Source organism: Pangasianodon hypophthalmus, chromosome 12, assembly GCF_027358585.1.
Source record: "Pangasianodon hypophthalmus isolate fPanHyp1 chromosome 12, fPanHyp1.pri, whole genome shotgun sequence".
Lineage (NCBI taxonomy): Eukaryota > Metazoa > Chordata > Actinopteri > Siluriformes > Pangasiidae > Pangasianodon > Pangasianodon hypophthalmus.
In genome coordinates this window covers 18363728-18379058 of record NC_069721.1, presented here as the reverse complement: position 1 = coordinate 18379058, position 15331 = coordinate 18363728, and the positions used below count along the sequence as shown (strand labels likewise).

Here is a 15331-nt window from a genome sequence, read left to right as displayed (position 1 = left end):
AGATTTAGTAGGTCCTCCTTCTGTGCCCTTTGGAGCAGCAGCATAGTTCTCTACTTCTCTATGTCTGTGCAAGTCTATCAGAGCTAGTATTCATTCTCGCTCAGCAGCAGCAGCATAGCAGATCTAGTCCACCAAGACCAAACCTACTTACACTCCATTCCTATCAATAACAGCTGATAACCTCATTCCGAGAGTTGTCATGACTGAAATATGATTTTTGCACAGCATAGCTTGAGTAATTGAAGGCTGGTGGTCTTCAAATACCAGTCATGCCATTAGAATCAATCATCTATATACACAAGATATAAATAAGTAGCTTGGTTTCAGTACTCATAAATACCCACTGTCTTTCCACCTGACCTTTTCACTCAAAATGAGCATTATGCTTGCTTTGATACATTGAAGAATTATCCTTACCGGTCCTAAAAAAAAAATCCCCCTTTCAAGCTGGTTTAGATTCCATAGATGCCATAGACTACTGAAATCACACGTTTTTTAACTAGATTGCTTACACTAAATTCACAACCTATCACATGATGTCTTATGTCCCAGATTAAAACACATTTAAAAGATGTTGTAATAATCTTAAAAAAATGATGAAACCAATTTGTTATAGCTATCGAGCTAGCATTAGGGGCCAGCTGGCTAATGTCATCATTGTAGTAGCTAAACACAAATAGCTAAATAGTTAGCTTAGTTATCCATCACACCTATAAATGTACGTATTAAATAAAATAAGGTAATAATTAAGATGCTGTAACACCAAGACACTATTAGTGTAATAGCTAAATCGCCTGCAAGAGTCCAACCACTAAACCAAAACATGTACCTCTGATTAATAGCAAAAAGAGCTAATTATACACCATTAAAATAAAAAAGTCTGTATTACACTTATTAAACCTCTTATACTATCTTTAAAACTGTGACTACATTTGGTTCCATTATGCTCATCACTATATTATACAGTTGTAATGTAATGTGCACAGGGAACATTAGGATGATTGGGGCTAAGCTAACAGTGCCATGTGGTAGAAAGCTAAAAAAAAAAAAAAAAAAAAAAAAAAAGGATATCTGGCTTAATAATGACCATCTACAATTCTATTAATTGAGAATTATAGGTATAGGCTACCATATTATATATTATGATGCTATCAGGGCAGTAGCTAAACATTACCTCCATAACCTGCAAGCAGCTAGCTGGCTGAACACAGCATCCAGGATGCATCATTGTAATTATTATTATTATTATTATTATTATTATTATTATTATTATTATTATTATACACTTTAAGTGACATAGCCAGTAAAACTATATGACTGATTGACATAATATGCTAAGCATTAAGTGCTAAATCACTTACAAAGGTTAAAACTACCTCTTTCTGTGTGTTATCTTTAATATCTGTAATGGTACAACATACAACATGCTGTACGACATACTGTATTTTACGTTGTTAATGATGCAGAGGGAAGATTAGTCTGACTGGAGTGTGGCATATACACTAAGATTACTGACCAGTGCTAAACTAACAAGAGAAGTGCCAATGCTAATCTAATAGTGTGGTATGTAGAGACTAGTGGATAATGTTAAGCTAACAGTGGTGCATGTGAAGTGGTGTGTATTAGTTGCTTACTGCAGTGTGTTGTGTCTGTCAGCGGGAGAAGGTGGGGACTCTGCGCAGGCCGAGCTCTCTAAATGACCTGGACCAGAGCCATGAGGAAAGGGAGATGGAGTTCTTACGTCTGCAGGTCCTTGAGCAGCAAAACATCATTGACGATTTATCTAAGGTGCAGCCTTCTGTTTTTCTCCTGTTTACTCCCACTCACACACAAACGCCCCTCAAGGACTATTACATGTGCAATTATTTGCTTTCAGCCAGCCTTGAAATGTTTCAGGTTAGCAATTAGAGCTAGTGAAATATATTAGCATAGAGCATAAACATTATGGTGGCAATAAACATGTAGATGAAATTAATTCCAAAGATAGAGAGATTGATAAAAAAGTTTTATCAGGTTGTATGTCTTACTTCACTTGTCCTGGATAATAATTTATTGGTTGTTTTTTTTTTCAGGCACTTGAAACTGCCGGATACGTGAAGAGTGTAATAGTAAGTTCTGTCTTCAAAACCTAAACATGTTCATTCTTTTATTGATACAACTGGCATGATGACATGAAAAACTTTTCTCAGTGTGCTTAAGTAAGGATTAATTGTGTGTAAATACACTATATACTACACTAAATACACATTTGTGGACACTGACCATCACACCCATATGTGGTTCTTCCCCAAACTGTTGCCACAAGGTTGGAAGCACACACATGTATAAAATGTCTCTGTATGCTGTAGCATTACAGCTTCCCTTCACTGGAACTAAGAGGCCCAAACCTGTTCCAGCATGACAATGCCCCTGTGCACAAAGCATGGTTCATGAGGACATGGTTTGCCAAAGCTGGAGTGCAAGAACTCAAGTTTTCTGCACAGAGCCCTGACCTCAACCCCACTGAACACCTTTGGGATGAACTGGAATGCTGACTGCACCCCAGACCTCCTCACCAAACATCAGTGCCTGACCTCACTAATGTTTTTGTGGCTGAATGAACACAAATCCCCACAGCCACGCTCCAGAATCTAGTGGAAAGCATTCCCAGAAGAGTGGAGGTTATTATAAAAGCAAAGGGGAATAAATATGGAATGGGACGTTCAACAAGCACATATGAGTGTGATGGTCAGGTGTCCACATACTTTTAGCCATATAGTGTACATGTTTAGCTGTGCTTTATTATTTAAAATGGTTGTAGCATTGATGTACAGCTTACAGACCTTGTTTACAGGGAATTACTGCCTCTTTCACCAAGGAACCAAGGAATATGGGAAAACATTAACTAATTCTGACTAACAATAATCTGTCAGATATTAGCTAGCATGATAATAACTCTGATGATCCAAACTAGCTGAATGCTAATAGCTAGCTCTCACAATACAAACTGCCTTGATAACTATAAGTGTGAGCAGTATCAGATGGTCAGTCAGTATCATACTGTCAGATCTGTTAAAGTTTAGGTTTGTTAGGGATATAGATTGACTCCATGAAGGTGTCTGATACTAAAGGATCACTTTATGACTTTAAATAAATATAAATAAATATATTATTGTAGAGAAATAAGATGTAATGAGTAGAAAGTAGTGGTTTTTCTTTAATGTAGTTAGTCAGATGTATTGAAGAAAGAAGACCTAAGTACGGAAACAGTAAGTAATTCTTAGTCGGATCAAAGTCTGATGCGAATCAGCTCTTAGCACTTGACCACCATCACCCTTGGTTCTTTTCTATTGGTTTATGTAAAAGTCAGTCACCACATCAAGAATTCTGTGTGACTTTCTTTTTAAATTTCCTAAAACTCAGACGATGGGACTAACTTTACCAGTTTCTGTATGTTCCACTTGTTATTATGTCATATACTGCAAGCAGTTTTGTTTGTCTAAAGTTGTTTGGAGAGATGGATGTATTTCCACTTGTGTAACATTTGGCTAAAATGTGTCTCAGACCTCCTGAAGTGGTTTGAGCGATCTGGCTCAAATCTATTTTAATTACCTCTTTGGTGTAATTATACCTGCTCTGTTATGTGGATATAGTCTTGATGGTTAATAAAAATGAAATGACTGATTGTAAATGGACTCATATTTAGTTATGGTCGGCTAAGTAGCTTAAACTGCATCACTCCAGGTGGAAATTTTGCATTAGATCACCTGCACTTCAGTATAGTGTAAAACAGCCACATTCACACAGTAATGCAGCATATGACAATAACCAAACCTCATTTTTATCTCTAAATATCTGCTTTTTGTGCACTACACTTCAATATTTATCCTTCTCCATTTACATGAGCAACAACATTTACATTTTCAAGACAAAAATATCATCAGTAATGAATTCACTATGGAAGGAGTGTTAATATTATACACCTCCTTTCTTTTCTCAAAGGATGAATAACATTTGCATTCCAAATATCCATGTTAACCTATGTGAGTGAGGTGGGGAAAACAGAATGCTCCTTTTTTTAGTAGAAATCATGCAATACATGCATTGTGTTCTGAAGCATTGGGTCAGCTTTGTTTTGATTGTTTCTTTTTGCAGGTCTACCAGGTCTTAGGTTGTTTATTAGTGATCTAGTCATGTTTATTTCATGAATAAGAATCCCATAATCTTAGCAACTAAAAATATTTAATTAGCAAGAAATGAATTCTTCATATAAATTATGGTCATGAAGTCATATTTTGGGCTGAAATTCCTGTTTTTCTGATCTCTTAGGAGAGGGATATGCTGCTCAGGTACAGGAGGCAGGACCCGACACGCAGGAAGAGGAGTCTCAAGGTTTGTAAGGTACCTTGTGCCAGAGTTGGCAGCTTAGAAGGCAGACACTACTAACAACCTGGTTTCAGAAAAGTAATTTCATGCCCTTGTTTATGAAGAGAGACTGCGATTTAAACAGGAGGTCAGATCAACAGATGAAACAGAAAAAAACAGGATACATACAAATACAGTATGTACCTCAGTATCAGATACCTGTGCTTCCTCTATGTTATAAACTACCAGCTAGCACTGCCATGTGCTAACGGTGTTACTTATGATGCCTCAACTGCTGCACTATGTTTCAGTTGTACACATATTTGGAAATCTACCTTTATAAATGAATTTTTTGTTATAATATTTCAAGTCATTAATATGTTTTGCACCATTTACATAACTGCATCTCTGTTATTTTCTTTCCTGTAGCCAGTCATTGAGACATTCTATGGCTATGATGAAGAAGGCTCCATAGACTCTGATGGCTCGTCCATGTCCTACCATACAGACCGAACGCCCTGTACACCTGATGAGGATCTGATGGATGAGGAGGTGGGTGCACCTGGGTGCACATATTTTTGTGATAGAGTTGCTCCGTGTGTTTATGTGTTTATCTTTTTGAGTATGTGTTGCTACTCACTCATATGTGTAATATTTGTAGGGAATGCTTAAAGAGGAGACGGAGCTCAGGTTCCGTCAGCTGACGATGGAGTACCAGGCTTTGCAGCGTGCCTATGCACTGCTACAGGAACAGGTCGGAGGAACTTTTGATGCTGAAAAAGAAGTCAAGGTAAATTACTATAATGTGATATGATAGTAGGATAGGATAAGACTTGGACCTGAGTGTGTATCAGAATTTATCAGGCTTTATTGCAGCTGAAATTTCATGTAAGGCTGAAATGTAAGGCTGTCTATTATTTACAGTAAATAGTTTTAGGCTTATATTTTTAACACAACCTTCAGTGATGTCACTATTTGTCTTGTACAGATACGAGAGCAGCTGCAGGCAGAGGTAAACCGCTACAAGAGCAGAATAACAGACCTGGAGTGTGTGCTGAGTCAGCAGGGCCAGGTACTCCTGCAGCATCTCTACACATGCCTCTCCTATTGACCATTTGGCAGATGTCCTTGACTTACAATTATCTCATTTATATAACTGAGCAGTTGATGGTTAAGGGCCTTGCTCAAGGGCCCAGCAGTGGCAGCTTGGGGATGTTGGGATTTGAACTCTCAACCTTCCAATCAGAAGTCCAACATCTTAATCACTGAGCTACCACTTCCCACATGGCCACCATGGCCACCATGGCTGCACTCATGAAGAGATTTCCTCAGTACTGAGACTCATTTTCAACTTCTCCCCCACACCCGCACACACACTTTCACAAATTACTGTGGAAACAGCCTCACAGATTGCTCTTATGAAGAAAATCTCTGAACGTCAGTTAGGAGAGCATGGCTGTAGTTTTTCTCTCTGGGCTTTTAGAGATAGCTGGCTGATAAATTGCTTGGGGAGGCACAGTGCTCTTGCTTTCCAGTGAGAGTGTGAGTGGACTTTGAGTGTGTCTTTCTGACGGTGCATAAAGAACAAAGATGTCACTTCCCTTTAGTCATTTAGCTGGGAAAAGACAGACCAAGTGGAAACAGTGAACAGTGAAGTCCACTGACATATGGCTATTATCCAGTGCATTAAATCCAGTCTAAGTCTCACCAAACAAAGTTTTTAAAGGAGTTTCAAAATAAAGCTTGATTAAAATTGAGGTGCAGCAGTTAATTTTAAAACTTCACCCTTGTCACATGCTCATATTACGAGAACACGCAGAGGGCATACTGTTGATATTTGTGTGCCAGGCTCGGAAAATGCTTCACCTGGATTCTCCTGATCCATAATGCTTCCCTTTTGCATGTATCTCAACCACAAGTTCTAGCATTTTAAAGTCTGGTTACCCCCAAAAACAGTGTAAAGGGAGACAGTTGTATCTAAAAATTCTGACTACTGTGCAAGAGCATCATGGATATTTTGACAGGCGGTTGATTACAAGCTGAGTCGATTAGGCTTATGTCAATTTTACTATCCAACATCCAAAGACATTTACTGTGTGAGGAAATCACACTTAGCTACCGTGGCTTTAGATATCTCTAGCCAGCCTGACTTATTTCAACACAGCGTTTGTTCAACTGGCTTCTCATCCACCGTCATCTCTCATGTATCATACAGGCAGGAAAACCCAGTTTTGGCTCAAACTCAAAATCTTGTTTTTTTTTTGTTTTTTTTTTTGGCTGTTTGCCAGGATTTAGCTACAGCGACATCCGATGGCTTTTCCAGATATTTATTTACTGTTACTTCATTGCTATCATTTTGCATGGTAATTAAAGCTACATGTAATTTTTTTTCTGTCTTTTAGGATACAAAGTGGATTGAGGAGAAACAGGCCTTATACCAGAGAAACCAGGAGCTTGTCGAGAAGGTGTGTTGTGTAAAACCAGTGCATGCACATGTGTGTGTGTGTGTGTTTATATCAAAATCTTTTGTACTCATTCTGATCACGTCCTCTCTTCATGCCAGGAGCACACACAGTGACTGCATTTAGTAACACTTAGGCCTGTTGAAGAATAAGCTCTTCATTTGGTGCATGCAGCACGCTATTTTCAGAAGTAAATAAAGCCACCGAAAGCCATTAAGCAGAAATATAAATAAATGCTTTAATATCCATAATAGTGAAAGAGGAAGGAGGAAATGCCCACAAAATTACTACTGCAGTACCCTGTACTTTCAAGTTCCTACAACTTTACGTATACGTTGTATTTTTTTAAATATTTTTTTATTTTTAATTGCTTCTTGCTTTTACGTTACATTGTATTACATTTGACAGCAATTTTTTAAAAAAACTAACGAAAAAAAACACTATCGCCTCCTTTATTCCAAATTTTCTATCCGTGATTTTTTTTTTGGATTTAAAGGCAAGTGATTGTGTTTAAAAGCACACGCAGTCTAGATGCTATTAAGTAATCTTGATTTGGGTGTTTCTACTCAAGAAAAATCAAGCTCAAAGGCGTGAACTAAATACAGGTGATTTGCATAGCCCAGAAAATTGACTTACACAGCTGCGTAAACCGACTCTGAATATGAGAAACTTTCACCAAATAAATATTGAAACTTTTGAACTTAAGGTGCCAAATTTGGACATGGCATAACACCCTGCTAAACATCTTTCAGTAATACTTATAAAACACATTTATTGTGATGGACAATTGATTAGACATGTAATTTGAAATGTTATTTTGCCACTTGCTCTATTCATTAATATGGGTTTGAGCAGGGTTATAAATTTCTACTGCCGTCTTACTACAAGAGGGTGTTAGAGAAACATTTTAGCTTCAATATTCAATCACTGCCATGTACTTTATAGTCCATGTGTAAAACTCCATTTCCACAACCGTCAAGCCAGCAGAATTTTGACATGTTCACATCTGTATTTTCCCTCAGGTGAAACATATGGAGACAGAAGAGATGCGATTCAAACACGAAATTCAGGACGCAAAAGACCAAAATGAACTCCTGGAGTTCCGTATTCTTGAACTTGAAGTAAGTTTGACCAGGATGTCACTAGAATTTGATCACATCTTATCTAGCTATTCTCTTCAGCACATGATGGCATAGCTACATCTTCTCTGATCACACAATCCTGATCCACAAAAAAAAATCTCATAATTGTGAGCTGGACTTCCCTGATTGATTTCATTGGTTGTGTTCTCCAGGAGAGGGAAAGGAGATCCCCAGCCATAAACTTCCAGAATGTCCCCTTCACAGAGGGTATGAGTCCACTGCAGGTGTACCTTCAGGCTGAGGGTGTCACTGTGAGTTCCATTAATACCAATGAGTTAACAACAATCTGTTATTAGCTTTTAAACATAGATGTGTTAACTACTGAGGTACATAAGTATATAAATTATAGAGATACATTCATTTAGACATTCAATCAATTCAGTCCTAGACCTGAGCATTAAAGGTGCAATAGTCGATTTCTTTTTATTCCTTACATGTACAAATAACCTGGAAGATATGTAGAACATAATTTTTAAAAAAAAACAATTGGTTAAGCCATGGCCTTAGCAAAGGTTTATTAAATTGCTGAGAAAACATGTTTTGGGAAAATGACTTCCGGTCCAGAATGCTTGTTTGCATTTGGATGCACCTCCTGCTAGTCATTTTATAAATACTGTATGGGCTAGCTAAGATTCTGGGGGCGGACCTTCATGAATGTGGGAGGGAATCTTTCAAATATCAAACCCACCTAACCATTAGAGACCTAGTCTTAAAAAAAAAAAGACTAATATTAACTAATGCACCTTCACTAGCACTTACTATGAAGGCTGTATATAATGACCTACTGTAAGAGTACATTCATACCATTTTATAATGCATTCATATGGCATTGTACAAATTGTTCTAATTATTTATGTAAATGTAATCACCATTTATAGCAATGTTTATAATGCATTTTAAAGTTGTTAACAGGATTCAGTATAAGTAGTGTTTATAACAATATATACAGTATATTGCCATTACCAAAGAAATTCTGTCCCAGTTTGCTTAGTGCATTATGTTTACAACACACTGTACAACACACTGACAGGTTCTTTCAGAAGCTTTAAAGTTATATAGTTTGATTTCCTGATAATCTCTCTGCTATAGTTACATTGTTTATTAAAAGAAATCAAGCCAGGTCTCATAATGTGCTATACAAAGTGGGCCTGGCTACTTATAATGCACCATGTTAACAATTCATAAGGCATATTAAAAGTAGCTGTAAAGTGTAATGCTTTTTTATTAATATTTATAATATGTTTAATGCCTCAGACGTGTACTATAACATGATATGAATGTATTCATCGTTCATTATAAATATGACCTTCATAGAAAGTGTTACTGGGTCTTCTCTATGGGCTCAACCCGTAAAGCAGCTCTATAACAATACTAGGATTTGAACTTGCAATCTTCTGGTCACTGATCTTAATTACGGAGCTCTCGATGGCTGCTTAATGATGTATTCCAGCAGGTGATTGCTTATTAACTGCAACAGTCGATAGATTTAAACCATGTATGACCAATAACACTGGTTCAGACTTTATATAATAGTTCATTTAGCTCACATGTTGAGCACAGATATCCATTTTCCTAGGAAGTCTTATTGATGAAAATCTCCAGGCTAGATTTCACATTTATGTTGGTACATGACTTGTAAAATAAATTACACTTAGAAACAATATGAAACACAAATCATAATACATTTTTCTTCTGGAATGTGATGGATTGATGAGTGAAAGAAGATATTTGGTCATGAAATAATAAATGGCTGTACGTTAATTTAATCTGCTGTGGTATGATTGGATTGTGAAAAATGTTATTTGGTGGTCATTATTTTTTTCCGCTCATGCATGCATGTTGATATGGTAAAAAGTCAAATGTTTAAAGTGGTGGGGTCATTTTTCAAGAAAAGTTATGGAAAAATAGGATTTCTTTCTCTTTTAAGTAAAACTGATGAATTGTGTATAAACAGGGACATGAGTTAACAAATTTGGTTTGTTTTCAGGAAAGATTTTCAAACTATAAAATAGTTACATTATAGTAACAAACATTTATGAAACTCGTGCATTAAAAAGCAGTGGGTCAGCTGGGTCTCACTGACATAATCTCAATTGCATATAACTTTTTATACTGAAATAATAAAGTGCTTTTTGAATGTAGTGGGTATTTTTATTTCTCAATACCTGATTAGATCTGATTCTTTAGAAATTCAGCTCATAACTGCCCTGTAATGCTTTCTCCCATTTATCAGGACATCATCATCACAGACCTGATGAAGAAACTGGACATTCTGGGGGATAACGCCGTAAGTGTATGTTCATTTCATACATAACTGTGTGTGTCTAAAGACGCCTAGGGACAATGCCCAACTGTTTGTTGTACAAATGGATCTTAGTGTTTTAAATGACTCTTTACATCTGATTCACTGTCATACAGAATCTGAGCAATGAGGAGCAAGTGGCCATCATCCACGCCAGGACAGTATTAACTTTAGCAGAAAAGGTACTGTTTGTACTCTCCGTCTATTCATATTTCTTTCATTGATTCTGTTCCAGTTTTTCATGTTGTTTCTTTTTCCTTCCAGTGGCTAGAACACATTGAGGTGACAAAATCAGCATTACAGCAGAAAATGCGGGACATCGAGAATGAGAAGGTAAATGCATATACTTTACCAAAAAATTGTTGATTTCATTGGATCTACAGTCAGTTCAAAAATCATTCTTCATGAAAATGAGCAAAGATGAATACATGTATAAAAAAATTCCACAATTAATGTCTTTTGTGTTGAAAGCATTATGATTTTCACTGTAGTTATGGATGGCAGAGAGATTTTACATGTGTGCAATCAAATATTTATACCCCATGGTCAAAGGCAACAATAAAGTTTTGTAGACTGAATACAATTTAAAAAGAGAGAGAGAGAGAGAGAGATTATTTTCTAATTCTGTTTTTGCATGTATTTTACATGTTCTTTATGGGTGTCAATAATTTTGCAACATGAAAGAAATTTCTAGAGAAAACAGTAGTATTTAAAATAAAAATATCTTATTAGAATGATTTTGTGAATAGTTTCTCCAATTTTTGAATTCGTTAAAATTTGAATCATTGTGTGTAATGTTTATTTTATACAGTCATTTTTGACCATACCCTTGAAGGGTGCCAATAATTCTGAAGTTGGTAAAACACCCTGTTTTTGAATTATGAATGAAATCACTTGTAAAAGTGTATAGCTCAGCAGGGTGTATAATATTTACTGATATGGCCAGTCTCACTTTTAAATGATATGTTTTCTGGTGTTATATTGTAGTGATGTCATTTCCTCTCGTGTCTCTTCCTCCACAGGAGCTCTTCAGTAAACAGAAAGGATATTTAGATGAAGAACTGGACTACAGGAAACAGTCAATGGATCAGGCTAATAAGGTGGATTACAGGATTACAGTCAACCCTCATTAACAGTTAGAAAATTACATCATGTGTTAAAAATAGACAAATTTATCATTTGTAATTAATGTTACATTAGCTGTCCGTTTTGTCTCTTTGTGCCCTCTGCTGGTGCTGTTTGGTCATCACTGGTCCACACCCCACCCTCTCTCTCTCTCTCTCTCTCTCTCTCTCTTTCTCTCTTTCTGTCATCTATTCTTCCATCTCTCCTTTTCTCTGTTCTCCTTGTTTTTCCCCTCTCACTATGTGTTTACTCTCTCCATTTCTCATTTGTCTATTCATCTCCTCTCATCCCTCCTACATGTTTCTATCTTTCTATGTCTCTGTTCTTCCATCTCTCTTTCTCTCCTCTATCTCTCTTCACCTCTTGTTCCCCTCTCCTGATCTCTATTCCTATATGTCTCTTGATCTCTCCTTTTCTCATGTCTCACACTGTCTTTCCTCTCCTCATATCTCTGTCTTCCCTTGTCTTCATGTCTCTCTCTCTTTCTCTCTCCCTGTTCCTTGCATCTCTATGTCTTTCCCTATCTTCATGTCTCTCTCCTCTCCTCATATCTCTCTCTCTTTAACTATCGTCATATCTCTCTTTCTCCACTCCTCTCTTCATGTCATTCTCTTTCTTTCTCTCTCCCTGCTCCTTGCATCTCTCTGTCTTTCCCTATCTTCCTGTCTCTCTCTCCCCTCTCCTCATGTCTCTCTTTCCTTCTCCACATCTCTCTCTCCTCATGTCTCTCCTCTCTGTCTTCTCTCAGCGGATCCTGGAGCTGGAGGCCATGCTGTTCGATGCGATCCAGCAGGAAGAGGCAGGCGCTAAAGTGTCTGAGTTGCTGACAGAGGAGGAACGTGATTCGCTGAGGAGAGCTGTCGATCAGTGGAAGAGGCAGGTGCTTAGTGAATTACGGGAGAAGGATTCTCAGATACTCAGAGAGAGGATGGAGCTACTACAGCACGCTCAACAGGTAATCACAGCAACACTGGAGGGGAAGGAGACGTGAGGAGAACTGAGGCAGATTGGATTAATATTTGATTTCGCTCTGTAATAGCACATTTGGCATGTGTTTCTTGTTCTCCTCTGATTGAGCTGTCCTGGGCTGCTTGGGCAGCATTTTTCACACACATGACCACTTGTGTTTAATTGCATTTTCTGAAAGTTAGTACTGTTGAAGAATGCTTATCTCTGCCACACTTCGCACAATCACATCATGTCCTATAGCCCTGAAAAGCTGTCTCCTGCACAATCAAGCTAGCATATCCACATATTTCCATTTTCTTTAATATCCTTATAAACCACACTTACGAATATGGAATTGCATTGGATATTTTCAAATCCTTTACTTCAACATTGTTTTTTCTACATTCAGAACCTTACTAGATTTAGATTACATCCACATCCAGAAGGATTTCATTAAGGAATGTTAATAATTGTTGAAAAACATTTTTATAAGCACATGTTGTTTCCTGGATTAACAAAACAACAACAACAACATAGTGTAATGGAGGTTCATTCATTACACGTTATCTACCTGTGTGTTTTAATCCATACACAGCGAATAAAAGAGCTGGAAGAATGGATTGAGGGACAGAAACGACAGATTAAGGAACTGGAAGAAAAGGTATGATGTACAGTACATGTGCGTGTGTTTGTGTATGAGTGCACGTGTGTGCGCGACTCAGTAATTTCAGACAGGTCTTGACTTCGGTCTCTGTGATTGTTTCTTTCCTGAATGACTTCCCCAATTTCTCTCTCTTGTCTGTTCTATTTCATTTTTTCCATTTCCATGTTCAGTTTTTATTTTTATTTTTGTTCTTTTCTTTAGCCTTCATTCTTTGGTCATAATTCTTCCAACAGACCAGAAATGGTGAGTACCAACAGAACTAACACACAGAACACAAAGATAACAAACAGCAACTTTGTTGTGAGTAATTCAGATAATTAACACTGTTAATGTTATCGTAGATTAATGTTTCCTCCTTCATTAAAGAAATGTTCATTTGTGTGTGAAGCTTAGATGCTTACAGTGGTCTTTCACTGTCATTTTAAAATGCCAGCTGCTTCTCTTTTATTATTTGATCTGTAGAAAAATCCACCCTGAAAGACTTACATATTAATCTAAGATTTATTATGTAAAGAAGTTCTGTACTCTTTTGGTTTCAAATTTCATCAACATGTTGCTCTATTGTCAATTTGGTGAACAATTTCGTACATTATCCACAATACCATGCGACTACATGCCGATAGTGATGTCATTGGGAATTAGCCTTTGCTTCATCTCTACGTAAAGAAAGTGATGCAGCAGCGATTAGTCCTTTAGTCTGTCCAGCTCTCTCACCTTCTCATCTGTACGCTCTGCTCAAACAGATCAGCTTCCAAAGCTTCAACTTTAAAGCCAGTAATGCCATCGTGCACATCATTTGTTAGATTGATAACTAGCTGAGTCGAGTCCCTGCTAGGTAGCAGTATATCAGTGGTTAAGCTCAATGTGTTAAGACGTTGGACTACTGCTTAGAAGGTCATGAGATCAAATCCCAGTACTTCCGAGTGGCCTCTGCTTGGCCCTTAAGTAAGGCCCTTAACCATCAACTAAGCAGTTGTGTAAATGAGATTTAAAAAAAAATGTAAGTGTCTAAGTCTGTCTGCTAAATGCTGTAAATGTAACTCTAAATTGCATTCAGAAACATTGAATCCATTTGCTACTTTGGATTTCTCATTAATCTGATGTTAAACATGTCTGAAAAACTGAGTGAGAAAAGAAGCTTGTGTTCTTTTATTTTGAAAGGCTAACAGCAAAATAGGAATAATGAAATATAGCAATAATTATATTGAAATACAGCACCAACCATCAATTTAGCACTATGAATCTCTAAGCACATCACAAATATTTCAATATAAACATCTTTAATGTGTTTCAGGGTGAAATTTTCCTTTAAATGTCTTACAGTAAAATTCAGCACCATGATCTTATTACACTGAGATGTTATTTTTGTTATGTAGTTCACAGGTTTCCAGATTGCTTTCTGCCTTCTGTAATAGAGGGCAACTGACAGATCCTTAAGCAGCTTGTGTGATCTGGAAGGCCAGTGATCATCTAAGACTAAAGCTGATCTCACAGCTTCAACTCAAGCGTCTCATTTGGGACCTACAACTAGAGGAATATGGTGCTCTCTCTCTCTCTGACTCTCTCTGTCTCTCTCCAGTGGAGTTTTTAATCCTGCTGATCTTTGGACTCTGCTCTGTGTGACTTCTTGCGTGTGGAATTCAAGGAGTCTTAAACTGAAGCGTGCTCTCCTTTCCCTGCTAAGCAGGTGGTGCTGGAAGCTGCTTCCCTTTGGAAGCCTGGTGGAATGGAGGTGTTACATTCAAATCCTTCCCCCTCACTGTTTACACTCACTCTAATTTGGTTCCCTTTGGCGCTCATGCCAGTGCCTGCAGGTGGAGCTAGACATCCCTGATTCTCTCTCTCTTTCTCTCTCTCTCACACACGCGCACACACACACACACACACATACATACACACATACATACACACACATATATATACACACCCTACGTAATGGAACTGAAAGCCAAAACCCTCGGGTTATATTTGATTTTTTTTTTTTTTTTTTTTTTTTTTTTTTATGTAAAAGAACTGTGTTTCAAATAAATTTCTCAAAAGAGAACTGCAGACTTGAAAGGATGTGCATTCTTTAATCTTTAATCTTTATTCTTGACAGATACCCTTTAAGAATCCCATTATGGTGTTTGATACACTTATACATTTCAGCTGTAATAATAGTCCATGGCTTATTTTTGTTGAAAGGGGGCTTTGCTTTGCTATAAAAGGAAGTGAAAAGCTTTGTGATGTTATAACAGCTTCAGGAACATTTCAGAACTTGCATCCAAAGGGAATAAAGAGAAAAGCTAAATGAGGATACTACAAAGCTAATTTTGGTGCACAGCATTAACACAAGGGCTAAACT

General features: G+C 37.3%; 1 protein-coding gene across 12 annotated transcripts in view; it reads left to right on the top strand.

Annotated features, from left to right (window-relative positions):
- The window catches only part of jakmip3 (Janus kinase and microtubule interacting protein 3), a 50099-nt gene extending 35120 nt beyond the window's left edge, over positions 1 to 14979 (top strand). For 3 of the 12 annotated variants that reach the window (XM_026915362.3, XM_026915370.3, XM_026915364.3), the window contains 17 exons: positions 1657 to 1788; positions 2073 to 2108; positions 4309 to 4380; positions 4774 to 4896; positions 5006 to 5134; positions 5333 to 5416; positions 6747 to 6809; positions 7829 to 7927; positions 8101 to 8199; positions 10182 to 10241; positions 10367 to 10432; positions 10515 to 10583; positions 11273 to 11350; positions 12124 to 12330; positions 12919 to 12984; positions 13189 to 13230; positions 14364 to 14979. In XM_026915362.3, coding sequence (XP_026771163.1) covers positions 1657 to 1788; positions 2073 to 2108; positions 4309 to 4380; positions 4774 to 4896; positions 5006 to 5134; positions 5333 to 5416; positions 6747 to 6809; positions 7829 to 7927; positions 8101 to 8199; positions 10182 to 10241; positions 10367 to 10432; positions 10515 to 10583; positions 11273 to 11350; positions 12124 to 12330; positions 12919 to 12984; positions 13189 to 13230; positions 14364 to 14399 — 1461 coding nt within the window. In that variant the 3' untranslated portion in view covers positions 14400 to 14979. Of the gene's footprint in view, positions 1 to 1656; positions 1789 to 2072; positions 2109 to 4308; positions 4381 to 4773; positions 4897 to 5005; positions 5135 to 5332; positions 5417 to 6746; positions 6810 to 7828; positions 7928 to 8100; positions 8200 to 10181; positions 10242 to 10366; positions 10433 to 10514; positions 10584 to 11272; positions 11351 to 12123; positions 12331 to 12918; positions 12985 to 13157; positions 13231 to 14363 lie in introns of all 12 variants that reach the window. The other 9 variants (XM_026915373.3, XM_026915367.3, XM_053238909.1 and 6 more) reach the window with 5 other exon arrangements.
- Positions 14980 to 15331: the final 352 nt, after the last annotated feature.